Raw genomic sequence first — 18,198 nt, forward strand, 5'->3', positions numbered from 1 at the left:
CCTCCCCTGGCCCATTCTGGTCCCAACCGGAGCTTGGCTACTTGTTGGGTGGGAACCTCTGGCAGCTGGAGAACAGCTGGCTGCCATGGGGGTGGGGTAGAGGGAAGAAAGGCTAGGGGGTGGGGAGGCCCAGCGGGCCCTTCCCAGCCTTGCCTCCTTGTCAACCGAGTCTGGGGTGGAGCGCAGGGGACTCACTGATTTGCCCTCGTTGGGTTAAGCCTAGCTCCTGTAAAAGAGCACTTGGGGGCAGGGGTCTCTGCAGGGCTCAGCTCCTGCGCCCCTGGGAAACAGCGAAGTGCCACCTAACCACGTGCCTTGTGTCTGCTGTGCCCGTACCAAGGCACCAGCTCTCGGGGAGTCCTCGCCCCAGGCTTGGCCTTCCCCTTCGGAGGGAGCCACAGGACCTTTGCGGCCGCCCAACTCTGGCCTCCATTCAGAGCTGCCTGGCCAGTTCTGCCCGTAGATCTGGCCCCAGGGCTGGGAGTGGGCCTCCTGGCCCCCTTCCTCGTCACTGGCCCGAGGCGCCTTCTGACCCCGAGGCTGAGGGTCTGGGAGAGGGGAGGAGGCAGGTGTGGCTGATCTGCAGGCTAAGGGTGAGGTGCAGAAGTCTCGGGGAGGCTAAAGCCCTCCAGAAAACTCCGGCTTGAGGGAGAGGGTCTGTGGGAGGAGGAGCCGAGCCAGGCCCCGCCCCCCTGGGGTTCTGTCCTTTCTCTGCTCTAGGCCCCTGACTTCCCCCTGCAGTGTCCCTGCGAGTACTGCCTCCTTACCTGGGTGCTGTGGATCCATCCCCTGGGTCTTCTCCCTCCTCCCATCCCATATGACAGGCTGTCAGTTCGGCTGCCTGGCGCTGGCTGGTCTCTGAGCTTTCTACTCTGGCCTGAGCCTGCTGGGTGACTCTTCTGGGACCCTCTTGTCCTTTCCATTCATCTCGGGCCATCTCACCCTCCGTTTCCTGCTCCCCTGTTCCTCTCAGAACGCACCCTACAATGGAGGTTGTCTTTGGGGCTGCTGTGCTCCCACTCACCTGCCCCTTGACACTCAGCCTCCCGTCTCCCATGAGTCCCTGGGTTTGGAGGTGAGCATTCACTCCAAGACAGAAGACAGAAGGGACTGTCTTCATCCACTCTAGTGGATGGACCCTGGGAGGACAGCAGCCATCACCCCAGTAGCCTCCCATGCCTCCTGAGGGTGTCTTTCCTGAATGATGTCAGCAGAGCCATGCTGGGTAAAGCCTTACATGAATGTGCTTCTGTGGAAGGCTCATTTGGGGGTGCCACCTATGCCATTCATGTGGGTACCCTGCCCTCCTGGGGTGTGTGCCTAGAACCATGTTGGTCTTGCAGGTGTCCAGGAGCCGTGTAGGGTGTATGCGTTAGGGTCCCTACTTCTTGACACCCCCTCACCCCCAATGCCCTTCCCCCTCCCCAGCTGCCAGAGATCCCAGCCAGGGGCTGCCCCGCCCCCAGTCAGTCCCAGCTCCCCGGCTGCTCTGTTCGCCATATTTGGCCACATGCTCCCGCGGGGGCGGGGCAGGACTGACATCATCCAGAAGGGAGGCATGGCCTGGATGAGGGGGAGACAGCCAGAGACTTGGGGGAGGCCAGCAAGTTTCTTTAGAAGTCGGGCTGCCAAGGCCCCCGTGCTCTGGGCCTGGCTGTTCCATCGTGAGGCTGAGGGCCCAGGGGTCCTATCTCAGATGGGTCCTCTGACCCTTCACCTGGTCTGGCAGCTCCTTGACTGGCAGTGTCAGACAGATACCTGGGGAGGCCAAGACCACCAGCTGCTCCTCCAGTGTCCCCCCCCCAGGTGACACACAGCCCCTCACTCCATTCCTACTGTAGATAGAATGGAGGATTGCAGACCTACACAGTTCTATGGTGAGGAACAGGCCCTGGCTGCCCACTGGCCACAGAGACAGACTTCTGGGTGTCTCAGAAGCCACTTCAGCTGAGGGGTCTCAGTGGCCTGGCCCTTGTTTTCCTATCCAGATCGTGGGCTTCACTTCTTTTTTCCTGTCCACATGGTTAGGGTGTGGGCACAGGGTCTCTCTTCTCCCCATGTACCCTGTCCCCCTAGCCTCCATCTCTGCCACTAACCAGTAACTCTGTTCAAAATCCAGCTCTGTGACTTACTTGCTGTGTGTCTTTGGGGAAGTGCTTTGACTTCTCTGTTCCTTGGTTTTTCTCATGTAATAAGTAGGATTACTAAGAGTACCCCAGGGACTTGAGAGATGGCTCAGCAGTGGAGGGCACTGGCTGCTCTTCCAGAGGACCTGGGTTCAATTCCCAGTACCCACATGGCAGCTCACAACTGTAACTCCAGCTCCAGCAAGATCCAACATTCTCACTCATGGCTTGCAGGCAAAACACCAATGTGCATAAAATAGAATAAATTATCTAAAAAAAACAGTACCCCAAAGGGTTACTATGAAGATTGGATGAGTCACCTTGTCAAATCCCCGAACCACACCTGGCACACGGCAGGTGCCACTGTTAGAAATATTAAGTCTAGGCCAGGTGGTGGTGGCACACACCTTTAATCCCAGCACTCGGGAGGCAGAGGCAGGTGGATCTCTGAATTCGGAGCCAGCTTGGTCTTCAGAGTGAGTTCCAGAACAGGCGCTAAGGCTGCAGAGAAACCCTGCCTTGAAATACCAAAAGAAAAAAAAAAAAAGATTGAGTCTAAACAGGATGCTTAGAACTGTGTGCGGTTGCATATATATGCCTGGTACCCTACCACCTGTGAGGCTGAGGCAGGTGGATGGCCAGCTTGGGCTGCATCGTAAGATGCCCCTAACATAGACACGCAGAATGAACTCCAAGCTCAGCATTTGCATAGAGAGATCTGGTCTCTCTCTCTGTGCAGCTCTGGCTGTCCTGGGACCTCCTGAGTGCTGGCTGGCAGCAAAGGCGGGCGCCACCACACAGGCAGACACACTGTTCTTGCTTTCCCAGAGCAAAGCGCACCAGGACTGGAGGCCTTCAGAACTCTGACTTCAGGTTCCAATGTTCTGGGGTTGCAGGAGGTGTGAGGTGCGTCTGGGGCTGTGTTCATCGGGACAGAGAGGGTGTATGGAACACAGGTGCCAGTCTGTCATGTGGGCCAGGACAGGCTTGCCTGTGGGTGGTGAGGAGGTATGGCAACAGGAAGTGGATTGAGGAGGCCGGACAGGCGGAGCCAAGCTGCTGGCTGTACCTCCTCCTCTTTGGCCTCTGCCACTCTGTCCTGGCCACTCCCTGGGCAGCGCCTGCCCCATGCTAAGGTCCTCTGGGGGTTTCTCCTGAGTTACCTGTGGGAAAGGTGAAGGCAGTCTCCTCCCACAGCAGGGGCCTCAGCAGGCCTGTGCTGGTGCTGGTGGAAGTGGGTCGTGAAGGCCTGGCTGGAGCTCTCACCTCTGCCTTAAGAGGGCTGCAGACACCAGTCCTGGCCTGATGCTCTGCTTCAGAGCTCTGCAGGCTTGCTGGGAATAAGTATCCTTCCTGCCCGCCTGTGCAGACTGTCCAGATCTGCAGGTGCCCTGTGGGGGCGACCCTCACACAGTCCAGCTGGACTCCTTTGCTGTACGCGGCTGAGAATGACCTTGAACTCCTGCTCCAGCTGTCCGAGGCTGAAGTCACTGTTTGGAGGCGGGGGTCTCCCTGTGTAGTCCAGATTAACCTTTAAGATTTGCAGTCTGAGTCAGGCAGTGGTGCACCCCTTTAATCCCAGCACTCAGGAAGCAGAGGCAGGTGGATTCCTGTGAGTTCGAGGCCAGCCTGGTCTACAGAGCTAGTTCCAGGAAAGACTCCAAAGCTACAAAAAAAAAAAAAAATTGCAGTCTGCCTGCCTTAGTCTCCTGAATGTTGGATTTACAGGCAAACAGCTTGCCTGGCTCAAACTAGCAATCCTCCTGCCTCAGCCTCCCAAGTGTGTAATCACGGGGGTACCGCACCTTTTGATATATGTACTGTTGTAGGTGGTGACTGGGGAAGATCTCGCACCTTCCTTTATTACAATTATTTTTTCCCTGTGTGAGTGAGAGACAGACAGAGGGATGGTGCATGTGGAGCTGAGAGTTCAGCCTGCAGGATTTGGTCTACCCTGCTACCGTGCGGGTCCCCGGAATGCAGCTCAGGTCATGAGGATTGGCAGATTGTCTTGTCGGTCCATCTCTTTGTGTGTGTGTGACGGGCAATGTGTTACATAGCCCAGGCTGGCCCCGGATGTGCTGTGTAGTGGAGGAGGCTGAATTCCCGATCCTCCTGCCTCAGCCTCCCAAGTACTGGGATTACAGGGATGCATGACCATACCAGCTACTATTGCTTTCTCTGTGTTCGAGCCTGGCGTTTTTAGAGAGAAAGAGAGAGAGAGAGTGTGTGTGTGTGTGTGTGTGTGTGAGAGAGAGAGAGAGAGAGAGCGCGCGAGAGCCTGCTAAGTCCAGAGGTGTCAGGGCTCCCAGGAACTGGAGTGATGGGCAGTTGTTAGATATCGGACATGGGTGCTGGCACATGGGCCCTCCACTCTTAACCTCTGAGCCATCTCTCTGAGGGACCATTTTGACTTTTTGTAGGACCCAGGTTCAGAGAAGTAAACTAACTCATCCACACACAGCTGTGAATAGACTTAACCTCTGCCGGCTTTCATCCAGCCTGGTGTTGGGGGAGCATTGGAGCAGCCGCTGGGATGGCAAAACCCTGTCCTAACCCCCTTCATCTGCTTGTCTAGGCTCAGGCCTTCCAGGGGGCTCAGGCCCAGAGCCCAGAGCAACCAGCACAATAGCGTCCAACAGCTGGACCGCCAACAGCAGCCCCGGGGAGGCCCGGGAGGATGGGTCCGAAGGCCTGGACAAGGGGCTGGACAACGATGCCGAGGGAGTGTGGAGCCCGGACATCGAGCAGAGCTTCCAGGAGGCCCTGGCCATCTACCCGCCCTGCGGTCGGCGCAAGATCATCCTGTCAGATGAGGGCAAGATGTACGGTGAGTGCGTGGGGCAGGCAGAGGTGGGCGTGGCCCCTCCCGCTGGCCCCGCCCCCTGCTCTCTGTCCCCTGCCAGACCGGTTGGTTGGGGGAGCCCTGGCCGCCTGCCTGGCGGGCGAGTCCGGGCGGGCTTGAGCTGCGTGTGTCTGGGGCCTCCTCCAGCTGTACCTCGCAAACAGGCCGGCCGCAGCCCACACACGCCCCGCCTCTCCCCAGCCTTGCCGGCTGGAGGTTTCGGGGTGACTCAGGGGGCCAGGAAAACTGGGTCAGTCCAGTGAGCCTCTGAGAGTCCGTAGCCTAGTGAGGCAGCATCAGTATCCCCCCCCCCCCGCCCCGCACCCGACTTTCAGCACCCAGGACTGAGGGGATACCATAGGGAGAAAGAAGATGGGATCCCCACCCTCTGTATAGGCCGAACTTTAATGCCTGAACCCCACTCTCAGGACAGGAAGATATTCTGGGGTGCTTCCATCGGGTGGGGCTGCCTGCCCACAGTGCACCCTCACCAATGGCAGTGCAGCCCCATGGGATATTTTTAGACAAGGGGTTGGCGGACAGGGAGGAGCAGTGGGGCCTGTTCTGTCATCACAGAGGAATTTGGGGAATGTGGCAGTTCTGGGGAGAACAGGAGGTTGGGGGGCTGAGTGCACACCCTGGATACTGACATATACCCTATGGCATGTATAGACAGCCCCTACCTTGGCATAGCCTGCTCCCCGAGAGGGTCTCCGGTGCAGAGCAGAGCCCCTACCCCAAGACTGAGACGAGTGGGTAACACCATATGGGTTATTGGCATGAGGACCCAGTGACACACCTTGACCCAGGCTCCTAGCATCAGAGACATGCTAGAGGCCTCTAGCTCCCGTCTTCCTTCACTAGAGAAGGGACGGGGCTTGTTCGGGTCTCCTGTGTTCAGGATGAAGCCAGATAGAACTGCTCAAGACAGGGGCCAAAGGCCGAGACCCACCCTCAACCCCAGCCTCTGAGCCTTGCTGGGAGCCATGGCCACACTACCTGTCAAGGTCCTTTTTTCTGAAGGCCTTGCTCTCCTGCAAGTCCTGGAGGCAGTGTCCGGGAGCCCTGAGGAAAGCGTGGTGAGGGTGGGGTGCCCAGGTTTGGGTTGGACCCTCCATCTACGCGGTCCTCATTGACTGTCTCTCCATCTAGGTCGAAATGAGCTGATTGCCCGCTACATCAAACTGAGGACTGGGAAGACCAGAACGAGAAAACAGGTAGAGAGATGGTCCTGGCCACAGATTAGCCACGGAAGATGGGCATGTGCCCAGTGGGTTGGAACGCAAATGACTTGTGTAGTCTTGCTGGAGTAGGCACCCCAGAACTGCCTTTGGATTATGTGGGAGTTAGCCAGGGAGGGGAGCCTGTCAGCAGATCAGGTATGATAGCAACCCCTACACCCCACTTGTGTTAGCACAGACCACAGAGTTGCAACGTGATATAGTTCACACTATCTAGCCCCACTGTTACCATACAGCCGCTCAGAGCCCGCTGTGTGTCCTCCCCATGTCTGTTACCATACAGCCGCTCAGAGCCCGCTGTGTGTCATCCCATGTCTGTTACCGTACAGCCGCTCAGAGCCCGCTGTGTGTCCTCCCATGTCTTCGGGGTCCTGTTGCTGTGATGAAGACCATAACCAAAAGCAACTTGGGAAGGAAAGGGTTGTTTGACTTTACACTTCTAAACAATGTCCATCACTGAGAGGAGGCAGGGCAGGAGCCTAGAGGTAGAACTGAGGCAGAGGCCATGGAGGGGTGCTGCTCGCTGCTCCCTTAGACTACCCGGGACCACCTTCCCAGGGATGTCACTGTCCAGAGCAGGCTGGACCCTCCCACATCAACCACGAAAATACACCACAGGCAGGCGCCAGTCTTGTGGGAGCATCTTCTCAATTGAGGTTCCCTCTTCCCAAATGACTAGCTTGTGTCAAGTTGACATAAAACTAAGAAACTGGGGGAGTAAAGTGGCCCCTATTGGGTCACTGATCTAGAAGGAGAAAGAGTCAAGATTGGCCCCTGACCTAAAAACGAGCCAGGAGCAGGTGGTACAGAGGAGGAAGGGAGGGAGCCCTGGTGGGGGATCCAAGAGTGGGGGCAGTTGTGAGGGATGTGGTCCTGCAGCTGCCAGGGCAGATCAGGGAGAACAGCCAGGAGGTGGAAGCAGAGTGCACCCACAGTGGTGGGAATGTGGGAGCAGTGACAGCTGTGCGTGGCCAGGCAGAGGGGAGCGAGTTGGGTGATCTGGGGTACACCAAAATTCTACATTCACTTCCCCAGAGGGTGGGGTGTGCACAGACAAGCCTTTCCTGCCCTAACCTCATCCTGGGAAGGTGGAGGGAGCCCTAGGTTCCCCGCTTATTGTGGCATTTAGTAATTCCTGCCCTGGTCCCTGAATCATCCCCGGGTCCTCAGCACAGCTGGGGTGCCACTCTGTCCCTGAGCTCAGGCTGTTTCACTTGGAGGGCCGACAAGAGCACTCTCCCCTCCATGGAGTGGCGCATACCTGTTATCTCAGCACTTTTAAGACTGAGATAGAGGAGTTTCGTGAGTTTGAGGCTTCAGCATAAGGCTCTGCCTCAGTCCCCTCCCCCAGACAACACAGACTCTGAGGTCAAGCCCCCAGTTCCCATAGTCTGCCCTACCTGGGGCTAAGTGTGCTTCCCAGCCCTGGCGCCGTGGCAACTGTCAATTGATTGACATGTGTACCTAGAGCAGCTAAGCGCATCTGCTGCATTTACATCACTGTGGTAAGCCATGCCCATATTCTCCGAAACCTCCTGGTCAGCCCTGGGAAGGGGTTGAGGGTCTGTAAGTTCAGACTGCGTCAAACCCAACCTGATCACGTGTTCTGCCTCATTCTAACATGGCACCTACTCCTGGCTAGGCTGTCCACACAGGACAGCCTAGCCATCTGGGGTGCCCATATCTCCAGTGGCACTCCCTCTCATTGAACTCTGTAGCCCAGGCTGGTCTGGGACTCACAGAGCTCCACCTACCTCTACCTCCCAAGTGCTGGGATCCGAGGTGTGGACCCACCATGCCCAGCACAGTGCTTCCATATTAACCGGACCAACTTAATTCCAAGCTGGGAGTAAGCTCCCTGTGACTTCCAGCTGCCAGTGCTGGCCCTGCCTGGGGAAGTGGTCCCCACTTCAGGGTCTGAAGGAATCCTGGGAGAATACCTTGCAGGTGAAGCCGGTGGTCCCCACACTGCCTGGGCTTGGATGCCAGCTCTGTATCCTGTTGTGTGAGCCTAGATTCATAGTGAACCTCTCTGTGAGGTTTAATCTGGCTGTGATTGGGTCATCTGTAAGTCAGAGTTACTGCAAAGACCAAATGGGCTGGCCGTCCAAAGCTTGGTGGCCATCAGTATTGCCAGGACAGGAGCCAGGATCTGCTGGGATTCCAGGGCAGGGCCCTGCCGGAGGAATGCAGCTGAGGGGTGTTACTGGGGCTCTCTTTTTTTGTTTTTTTTTTTTGAGACAGGATTTCTCTGTAGCTTTGGAGCCTGTCCTGAACTCACTCTGTAGACCAGGCTGGCCTCGAACATACAGATAATCTTCCTGCCTCTGCCTCCCCAGTTCTGGGATTAAAGGCGTGTGCCACCACTGCTCAGCTAGTTACTGGGGTTCTCAAGTCCATAGCATAGCAACAGCTTCTTTATGGGAATAAAAACTTCTGAAGAAAGCCTACCGCTGCTGCTGCTATTGGCCATGGAGCAGCGTTGGATGACATGCGGGTCTCTAGTCCATTGTCTGTTCCTGGACTGTGCCGAGGGCTGTCATACAGGCTGGGCGCTATTGGCCTAGGATTAGCTCAACTTTACTATTCAGGGCAAGGGAGCAGGTTGCTGAGAAAGAAGTTCTTCCAATAAGAGTACCTACTGTGTGCATCTGTCCATGGAAAGGCATGCCTGTGTGGTTCCTCCGAAGAAGCTGAGGAAGGAAGGCAGGGGAGGTCCAGGCTGAGAATCCAGGTAGACAGGATGGTGGAGAGAGTACTAGAAGCTGTGGCAAGCCTTGAATCCCAGCAGCTGGGAGGCAGAGGCCAATCCAGTCTACAGGACAGACAGGCTACAAAGTGAGACCTTGTCTCAAAAAAAGGGGGTACTGGAGAGATGGCTCAGAGGTTAAGACCACTGGCTGCTCTTCCAGGGGTCCTGTGTTCAATTCCCAGCAACCACATGGTGGCTCACAACCATCTATAATGAGAGCTGGTGCTCTCTTCTGGCCCACAAGCATACATACAGGCAGAACACTGTCTACATAATGAATAAATAAATCTTTAAAAAAAATAAAAGGCAGCTATGGCTTCAGTACACATCTAATGCTAGGAGCCAGAGCCAAAGAAAGAGCCCCCCCCCCCATTTCCTCTGAGTTAGGTGCCGCCCTCATCTGCCTGAGCATAGAGCAGATCTTAGACTGGGGTTCTGGTCTGTGAACAGAGCATGCATAGTGGTCCTTGAAGAAACAGAATTGACAGTTTCAGTAGTCATGCCTACGTTCTCCCAGGGATGAGGGCCGGGCTCCCCTCTCCCTGGCCATCCTGGCTGTGCCTCCTCACCACCTGTTTTCTTTTGTGGCGGGGCACACAGGTGTCCAGCCACATACAGGTTCTAGCACGGAAGAAGGTTCGGGAATACCAGGTTGGCATCAAGGTACGTTGGGTGCCTGGCAGGGCCTCCAGCCCTTGCCGGGCCTCTCTCGCCCATTCTGCACGCTGCGTACTGCAGGCCTCTGCCTCGTCGGCTCTCCAGCCCACTCTCCATCTCTCCGGCCTGAGCTCTTCTTGCCCCTTCTCTCTCTGTCCTCTGCTCTCTCTCTCTCGTTCCCTACAGGGTCTCTAGACACTTGCAGGTTCTAGCCAGGAGGAGATCTCAGGAGATACGGCCCAGGCTGAAGGTATGGGCCCCTGCCACTTGGCCTAGCTCTGCCCAGAACAGGGCTGGGGGCTGAGGAACTGAGACACACAAGTGACAGTCGTTAAGTTCAGAAACTCGGAGGTGTCTGGGGTAATGACACTTTAACCCAACACTCAGGCAGAAGCAGGCAGATCTGAGTTCCGAGACAGCCAGGGCTACACAGTGAGATGCTTGTCTCAAAAACAAAACAAAACAAAACCAGGCTGTCAGGGTTCCCAGGCCACAGCCCCAGGTGACTGGACAGCAGGTGGCCAGTGCCGAGAGCCACTCCAGCCTGCCTCTCCTCTGTCCCCATTGCTCTCTTCTCCTGACTGTTGCTTGCTAATGGCCTGGGAATTGAGGGAGGACATAAAGGGTGTTGGCGGGCAGCTCAGTGGAGGTGGGATGAAGGTTCCTGACTTCAGTCTGCAGTTCGGGATCCACCCTTTTCCCTGCCGCTAAGTCTCCCAAGCTCAGGTTCTAGGAGGGACAGACTCGTGGTCCTAACTTTTTCTCCTTCATCCTCCCTCACCAGGGCACCCCCTGGCTGGCATGCACTCCCTCTCAGCTGCCTCTTGGCTTTCTTGGGAGCTGGCAGCCAGGACACAGGGTGGGGGTGGGTTACAAGAAACCACATCCCTCCCTCCATAGAGCCCTCGTGTGTCTAATACTCTATCCCTTTCTTCTTCACAGGCCATGAACCTGGTAAGTGCCCCAGGTCCCCTTGGGGAGGGCCTTGAGAGCACCTGGGTGGCGGGAGTGGGGTAGCACAGGGGTGGCCTGCTCATGGGACATGCTTTAGTACGGTGCCCAGCATAGAAACCAAATCAAAGCTGCTAATTGTGAAGCCAATGCGGTTTCACAGACACACCACAGATGATCTGAGTGCCCAGGAAGAACATGCAGTGTCTTCGCTCTGGGTGACATTCAGGCACCCTGCATTTCAGTGTGTGAGGGAATGCCCAGAACCAAGTCCCTCAGGGACTGCAAGGGACCACCTTACTGGGGCATAGAATAAAGTAAGATTTCATACTGTGGGCTGTGCCCAGAAAGGATCCAGACACCAGGATACTGGGGCTCGGAGAGGGTAGACCAGGGACTCCACAGCAGAGCTGGACCTCACGTGACCACTATCCCCCAGGACCAGGTCTCCAAGGACAAAGCACTCCAAAGCATGGCGTCCATGTCCTCTGCACAGATCGTCTCTGCCAGCGTCCTGCAGAACAAGTTCAGCCCGCCCTCCCCTTTGCCCCAGGCTGTTTTCTCCACCTCCTCAAGGGTATGGGTGGGCTGCAGGCTGGGGGCTGGGCAGGGGTGTGGCTAGGGTTCCTGAGCACTGAGACCCTGGCTTTGTCCACAGTTCTGGAGTAGTCCCCCTTTGCTAGGACAACAGCCTGGACCGTCTCAGGAGTGAGTATGCCTGTGTCTTCCACGCGTGCGCTTCCCTCCTTCCTGGGCCCTGTATTTGTTTCTGACTTGGGGAAGCATAGTTAATCTCTGGTTACCACCAGTTAGGGAGCAAAACTCGGGGTTCTCAGTTCTGAGAACATACTGACAGCCTCAGTGAATAGCTTTTTAAGGATGGGAGGGGAGTGTACCCACCAGCTGTGGGATGCAGCTGAGTGCCATCCGAATTAGAACATGGAGGAAACAAAAAGGTGGCGGGCTAGCCTGTGAGCATGCGCTTTGAGGCATCAGCTTGAGGGGATGCAGGGGAGGGGCTGGGCAGGTGGGGGGGCTGAGGACCTCTGACCTGTCGTATTCCTGACTTACCGCAGCATCAAGCCCTTTGCCCAGCCTGCCTACCCGATCCAGCCTCCTCTGCCACCGACGCTGAACAGTAAGTGTCCGCCAGCCACTTAGCACCTGGTACCTGGTACCTCTGTGTCCCTTCTATTCAGGACCTGTGTGTACTTGTACTGGGGTGGGTGGCAGCCGTAGGGGGTTGGTTAAGTTTTTGTTCCCTGGAAAGAAAGACACCAAAATCTTAACAGAATTCCACTCTCGGTAATGGCATCTTAGCTTTCTGTGTAAACACACAGTAATAGTGGCACACAAACATCCAGTGACGAGTGCTAGGCCCACCCCTTGGTGTGTAGGCTACGCACTGTCCCCCGCCCCTCGGAGTGTGAAGCCCAACCCTGCTGTCCACCGTGCGTGGGCAGATGAGCTACATCTTACCCTTTTAGGTTACGAGTCCCTGGCCCCGCTGCCCCCAGCCACTGCCTCCTCTGCTTCTGCGCCTGCCTGGCAGGACCGCACCATCGCCTCCTCTCGGCTACGCCTCCTGGAATATTCCGCCTTCATGGAGGTGCAACGGGACCCAGACACGGTAATGTGGGGACGGTGGGGTGACTGGCCTCCTGGCGGTGGCGTCCTTGAGTCGCAGGCTGATCCTGGTTCGGCCCTCCCCACAGTACAGCAAACACCTGTTTGTGCACATCGGCCAGACAAACCCCGCCTTCTCAGACCCACCCCTGGAGGCGGTAGACGTACGCCAGATCTACGACAAGTTCCCTGAGAAGAAGGGGGGACTGAAGGAACTCTACGAGAAGGGGCCCCCGAACGCCTTCTTCCTTGTCAAGTTCTGGGTGAGGCTTCTCCCAACCCAAGATGGGCAGCTTGCCCAGCTCCTGGCTTCTGCTCTCCTCCTTGATCAGCGGGCCCCTGGGCGGGACTTGCTGGCCTCTTGGTAGGTGGGACTGGAGGCTGGAGGTGGGGAAGCTGGAGGCTAGCCTCTGGCCTCTCAGCACTTGGTGCCCTCTCCCCAGGCTGACCTCAACAGCACACTTCAGGAGGGCCCTGGGGCCTTCTACGGGGTCAGCTCGCAGTACAGCTCAGCCGACAGCATGACCATCAGCGTCTCCACCAAGGTGTGCTCCTTCGGCAAGCAAGTGGTAGAGAAGGTGGAGGTGAGCAGAGGCCTGGGGAGGTGGGGGGCAGGCAGACAGGTCAGGGACGCCAGGTGACGCGACTGCCCCACTCCGCAGACTGAGTACGCCCGCCTGGAGAACGGCCGCTTCGTGTACCGCATCCACCGCTCGCCCATGTGCGAGTACATGATCAACTTCATCCACAAGCTGAAGCACCTGCCTGAGAAGTACATGATGAACAGCGTGCTGGAGAACTTCACCATCCTGCAGGTGCGTGCCGGCCCACGCTTAGCCGTCTGCCCGCCACTGCCCCTGCTCTACTGAGTCCCGTTCTCTCTTCCTCCCTGCCCCCACAGGTGGTCACAAGTCGGGACTCGCAGGAGACCCTGCTCGTCATCGCTTTTGTCTTCGAAGTCTCCACCAGCGAGCATGGGGCACAGCACCATGTCTACAAGCTTGTCAAAGACTAGCATCCCTTTGACGTCCACCAGGATGCAAGATGGACTTTCTTCCACACACCTGCCTGCCTGGGCTCCCACAGTGTGGGTTGGGGGACTCACCCACCCATGGGCTTGAGGCTGGGACCCAGGCTACCTCCTTGGCCCCGGCACACACGCTCCCTGCCACTGTTCTGCGCTTTACTGGAGAGAAGAGGGCTCCATGGTGATGTGGCCTTTCTGGGCATTGACCCACAGATGATTGGGTCCCACCTGGCCTCAAGTGACATCAGAGTTGGGGGATGGAGGATACCTGTGGCTCCTAAGGGAGTAATGAGCAGGTGAGGGTAGAATGGAGACCAGAGAGGCAGCTTGCAAGGCTGCCCTGGTACAAGGTGTCCAGTTGGGGCCCGGGCTAAGAAGGGCCCACACTTCTCCTTACCTTCTGGGTACCAGCCTGTTCCCAGGCCCCGTGCACAGCAAGCTAGGGTCTCACAGAAGTGGGTGGAGCTGGAGCCTAAGTTCAGCTACCTCCCTAGAACAGGGCTGGCCCAGAGCAAGCGGGACAGCTGGGCTGGAGGCTGGACAGGGTGCTGCCCAACATACCCGGAGCTAGGCACCCCTTCAGTGACAGGTGGCAGGGAACAGGAGGCTGGAACTTGAAGAGCCCTTGCCTCCTCCCCTCCCCTGCTTCCTCCACATCCAGGCCCCTGAGGGTCAACTGGCCTGTCCCCAGGTCACCTGGGTATTTATGAGTTTCAAATGAAGTACTGTGCCTCTCCTCATCCTGCCCGAGCTTCCTGAAGGTTTTCACCGTTCGCATACTGCTCAGGCCACCTCCAAACCCCACCTAGGTTTTATAACATGTATTATATGTATTTTTGTGTATTTTTAAATCCAGCTGTGATGGGCTATATCATAAATGGCTCAAGCAGGGGCCCAAGGCCTGGTTCCTGCTAAAACAATTAAAAAAGCTGTTGGGTCAGGATAGTGTTGTGTGCAGCCTCCTACTATGGCCTACCCATACTTAGATATGGTGCAGGGATGCTGCCATCAACTGCCACTGTTGGTCACGCACACCCAGCACCTGTGCTGATAGTGGGCACAGCTCACCTTAGTGACTTCTGGACAGTTGCTGGCAGTCAAGCCAGGAAGTCAGAGGCCTGGGGACTTTAGTGGCTGCCAGGTGTGTAGATTACCAAGCTGGACCATCTACTGAAGGCCTTTAGCAATCAGTTCTAGCGATACCCAGGCTAGACTAGGTACACTCAGCCAGCTATGGACAAGAAGCAGCAAGGATAGTAAGACTTAGGCTACATCCCACAGCATACATGGAGGGCATTGGCAACCCCTGCAAAATGCCCTCAACACACCAGGATCACTGCCTAACCCGGGAGGCCTACTGCTGTAGCAGGGCTTGGCTCCCAAGAGGGGCCTGCCAAGCCTCACTTTAGGGATGAGGCCACCCAGAGGCTCCAGTACGACAGCAACTAACTTGTGACAGGATTCTGCTCTTTTGGGTTAACTCCAAGTGCTTGAATTCTGAAGTGAGCAACTCCTGAGGCTGCCACAGCCCAAGCAAAGGAAGCCACGCCTCAATTCACCACAGTGGAATTTCAACTGTCCTTACTAACCTAAATTCTACCATAGTCTTGCTCACAAGAAAATGTTACAAGGAGAGATCTGGCTGGGGCCAGAAGCAAGGCCAACCAGGTGTGGGCCGACCTGTTGCTTGGCACATGTCCTGACAGCCGCGTCTAGCTTCATACAGCTCCAATCACTCCAGCAGGGTGGAACTGAGCTCAGAAACAGGCAGACCAACGGTAGGGTAGCACGAAGGTTTATTGGGGCATCCTAGTACAGACGCTGGGGCTTGCCCATGGTGCTCTTGATGTACAAAGCCCGGACATTTTGCCAGTTCTTCTTGAGCAAGGACACCAAGAAATTGACAGCCAAGTGGATGTTGTAGACCAGCTCGTCGTCAGTCATCTTCACATGGCCGACAGCAACGGCCAGACACAGCACCTGCAGAAGCCAGGCTGGTCAATACCTAGGTGGCAGGCCTGGCTCAGAGAGCCGCGACATTGCACTTCCCACCTCTAGTCAAGCATGCTGTGCTTGAGGAACCCAAACTGCAGCCCCCAACCCAGACCCACCTTCTTCATCTGGAACTTGATGGTGGACTTCACCTCGTCCACTTTGGCCACCATGTTTTCATTGTGTGTCAGCAGGGAAGGGAACTTGCCAGCCTTGTTCAGGCCTGGGCCCAGGATACGTGGGATCTGCTTGATCAGAGACTCAGAGGCCAGAAAGGCGTCATACTTCTTGGCTGTGTGGAGAAGACAAGGGCTGCTCATATTCAAAAAAAAGACAGCAGAACTTTTTCGACTGGCCACCAAGCTGCCTCTGCAGACCCTGCACTCCTGAAGGTGACTGACCCACAATCCAGGGCACACTGCACAGGACCAAGGGGCTGCGATGGCTCCTAGCACAGTTCACTGCAAGCCAGACGAAGCTCAGCTTTGTGGTGCAGGCCTAGAACCAACTCTAGCTATGAGAAACCCAAAGCAAGACTGCCGCGGTGCAGCCTGGGCACTTCAGTGAGGACTGAGAGTACAACCCTGGGCACGTGGTGAGGGTGGCCATCACGTTTAATGGCTGGGAACAGCGGTTGGCGGGGTGTTACACCAAGCAGGTGTTTCCTATCTATAAAGGCAGGCATAACTACCACCTAGATCAGAGGGAAGAAGGGGACAAGCAGGGTCCGATACGCCCATCCAGTAGCCTCACTTGCCCGAGTGCCAATGCCTGACACCACTAAAAATCCAACAGGCCACCTTCCACAGCCTAGGCTGTTAACATCACCAGAAAACCCAACAGCTGTGTCAACTTCCCACACCTGGGAGGAGGGCCTGCATCAGACCGGCCTGTGTGCCGCTTTCTGGATTGTTAACCGCTGTGAAGCACTCTGGGACCGAGGCCGCTCCTGGCACTGGCTTGTGCCAAGGCAGACTCCTAAACCCTCTTCCGTATGGCACCTGCGGGAGGCAGCCAGGGGCGCCCCGAGACACCAGCCAGCTGCACCTACCCAGCTTTTTGACCAACTTCTTGTTTTTATTAAGCTTCTTCAGCGCCTCTATGTCCATGTGGGGGATATCCACGGCCTTGGCTTCATCGCAGTGCTGCTGGTCCCCCAGGACGCACACCGAGAACTTGGGGCGAGGGGTGGACTTAAGCCTGCGTTGGGGGAGGAAACAGGTCATGCCCAGTCCCCGAACGCCCAGGAGGCGAAAGGAGGGGTCCCAGGAGTCTGGGACGGCAGCGAGCCCCGAGCCTTACCCGGAGGTCTGCGACACTAGCCTGGCTTCTCAGGCTAGCCGGCGGGCTCGGCCGAGGCCTCCCCACGCCTCCCCTCTTGTTTTAAGACCCAGGGTGGGGGTCCGTCCAGCCAGCCTGCCCGGAGCAGGGCGCCTGAACTACCCGCGCGCCGTCAGTGCCCCCGTGCACGCCTCGGGCTCGGCCAGAGCGGCAGGGGAGGCTACACGGGGACACTGAGGGGCTGGGTGGGGTCAGAGCGGTGCCAACCTGACGGTGCCCGAGAAACGCTTGTCCTTCTGGGGGTCGTAGTTCTTCAGACTGATCTGCAGCTCCACCGTTTCGAGAAACCTAAGCGAGAAGGGGCACCGTCAGCCCGCTCTGCCGGAGGGTGCCCGGGTGCTCGCCCCGCCGCCGTGCCCGCCCCGCCCGTGCTTACTTGCGGCGCTTGCGCTGGTTCCCGTGCAGGACCTCCCGCACCGCCTCGTACAGGGTGTCGCGAGAGACTTTGCTGCTGTTAGGGAGAAACGAGGGCGCTCAGTGCCCGCCATGCTGGCTCCCCGGAGGGCTCGGGCCCCGCGCCGAGGGACGAGGCCCACAGCCTGCCGGGAAAAGGCTGGCGACGAACACAGTCGCGGGGACAGCCTTCGAGTCGAGCCGCACGGCGCCCGCGGGGCTCCTGGGTGCGCGGATGGCTGCGGATAGCCCCCCGATAACTACCTACCTCATTGCTGCAGAGGTTTCGGGAACCGGAAGGAAGAGAACAGAGCGCTCTGCGCCTGCGCTCAAATAGCTCTTCTGTTCTCGCGAGAATGACTCGTCCCGTTGCCCGTTCGGCTCCTAGTCTAAGCCGGAGGAGCGCTGCTGTTTGCGGCCTCTGGGGGGCGCCACCGCGCGGCTGCACCGTGACCTCGGCGCTAGGACCAGCCGGCGTCGGGATTGTGCGGGTTCTGGGCTACAGGCGCTGGAGCTGGGCACTGAGATCGGATTTTCCTATCTAGTGCCTGACCTCTGTCTTCCCCAGTCACCAGGAGAACTCTGCTTTCCGTCATCGCCAAATTTGGCGATGAGCCCCGGAGAACAACGGGCCAGCTGCCCCACTAGCCCGTGCTTGTGCAATGGTCCAGCCGTCACCACTCGTGGGCAGAGGCAGCGATGAGAGGAATAGCTCGAGGAAACTATCCTTGTTGAAATCTGCAGCGCCGAGAAGCCTCTTGTGACTAGATTAGGATCAGGTGTGCACCGCTTAAGCGCGAGCCTACACCTGGAAGAAGGCGCCCACCAGTCTGCCCTGGCCATCTGTATAAACTGCCCCATTCCGCCTCCGGGCAATTTGGACTCTGGACCAATGCCCGTCTTTTCTCAATTAGTTGGCATTTCAAACAAAGCCGGCCTTCTTGCCTGACCCCGTCTTTGCAGTTAATAGAGAGGAACAGGGTCAAGGGGCCGGGCCGTGCAGGGAGCCTCACCCGGATCTTGAGGGGCGAGACAAGCTCCTTTAGGTCACCGTCTCTGGCCAGCACCCACGATTGCCAAGGGCAGGTCTGGGAGTAGTTCACCTTGCCCGAGCACATTCACAGCACACATCGGGTACAGTAAAGAAAGTTCACACAGGGTCAGGGGGTGAAGAGTAGAGGGGAGCTTCAGGTGCTACCCAACTGTAAAGGCCACCAGCGGGGTGAGGGGCTGTTTGTCTCTTTGCT

General features: G+C 57.3%; 2 protein-coding genes across 4 annotated transcripts in view; one reads left to right on the plus strand and one right to left on the minus strand.

Moving 5' to 3' along the window:
- Tead3 (TEA domain transcription factor 3) overlaps nucleotides 1-14,168 on the plus strand; it is a 19,649-nt gene extending 5,481 nt beyond the window's left edge. The window contains exons 4-15 of the mRNA XM_085680120.2: nucleotides 4,705-4,956; nucleotides 6,124-6,188; nucleotides 9,565-9,627; nucleotides 10,564-10,575; nucleotides 11,012-11,149; nucleotides 11,231-11,280; nucleotides 11,649-11,710; nucleotides 12,060-12,202; nucleotides 12,288-12,461; nucleotides 12,642-12,782; nucleotides 12,861-13,013; nucleotides 13,100-14,168. Coding sequence (XP_085536246.2) covers nucleotides 4,705-4,956; nucleotides 6,124-6,188; nucleotides 9,565-9,627; nucleotides 10,564-10,575; nucleotides 11,012-11,149; nucleotides 11,231-11,280; nucleotides 11,649-11,710; nucleotides 12,060-12,202; nucleotides 12,288-12,461; nucleotides 12,642-12,782; nucleotides 12,861-13,013; nucleotides 13,100-13,213 — 1,367 coding nt within the window. The 3' untranslated portion in view covers nucleotides 13,214-14,168. The remainder of the gene's footprint in view (nucleotides 1-4,704; nucleotides 4,957-6,123; nucleotides 6,189-9,564; nucleotides 9,628-10,563; nucleotides 10,576-11,011; nucleotides 11,150-11,230; nucleotides 11,281-11,648; nucleotides 11,711-12,059; nucleotides 12,203-12,287; nucleotides 12,462-12,641; nucleotides 12,783-12,860; nucleotides 13,014-13,099) is intronic.
- Nucleotides 14,169-14,999: 831 nt separating this feature from the next.
- Rpl10a (ribosomal protein L10a) lies at nucleotides 15,000-17,303 on the minus strand. 3 transcript variants are annotated; one of them, XM_087898383.1, is made up of 6 exons: nucleotides 17,220-17,303; nucleotides 16,935-17,009; nucleotides 16,766-16,846; nucleotides 16,269-16,417; nucleotides 15,337-15,509; nucleotides 15,000-15,205 (listed from the first exon to the last, which is right to left on the minus strand). In XM_087898383.1, exons 1-6 carry the CDS (start codon nucleotides 17,222-17,224, stop codon nucleotides 15,035-15,037), a joined length of 654 nt encoding a protein of 217 aa, XP_087754509.1. In that variant the 5' UTR covers nucleotides 17,225-17,303; the 3' UTR covers nucleotides 15,000-15,034. The 3 variants fall into 3 exon arrangements, with proteins under 3 accessions (XP_087754509.1, XP_087754510.1, XP_087754511.1); XM_087898384.1 differs by having other exon boundaries at nucleotides 16,935-17,006; nucleotides 17,220-17,239; XM_087898385.1 differs by lacking the exons at nucleotides 16,766-16,846; nucleotides 16,935-17,009; nucleotides 17,220-17,303 and adding an exon at nucleotides 16,520-16,669.
- Between the last annotated feature and the right edge of the window lie 895 nt (nucleotides 17,304-18,198).

Source organism: Myodes glareolus, chromosome 18, assembly GCF_982192425.1.
Source record: "Myodes glareolus chromosome 18, mMyoGla1.1, whole genome shotgun sequence".
NCBI classification, from domain to species: Eukaryota; Metazoa; Chordata; class Mammalia; order Rodentia; family Cricetidae; genus Myodes; species Myodes glareolus.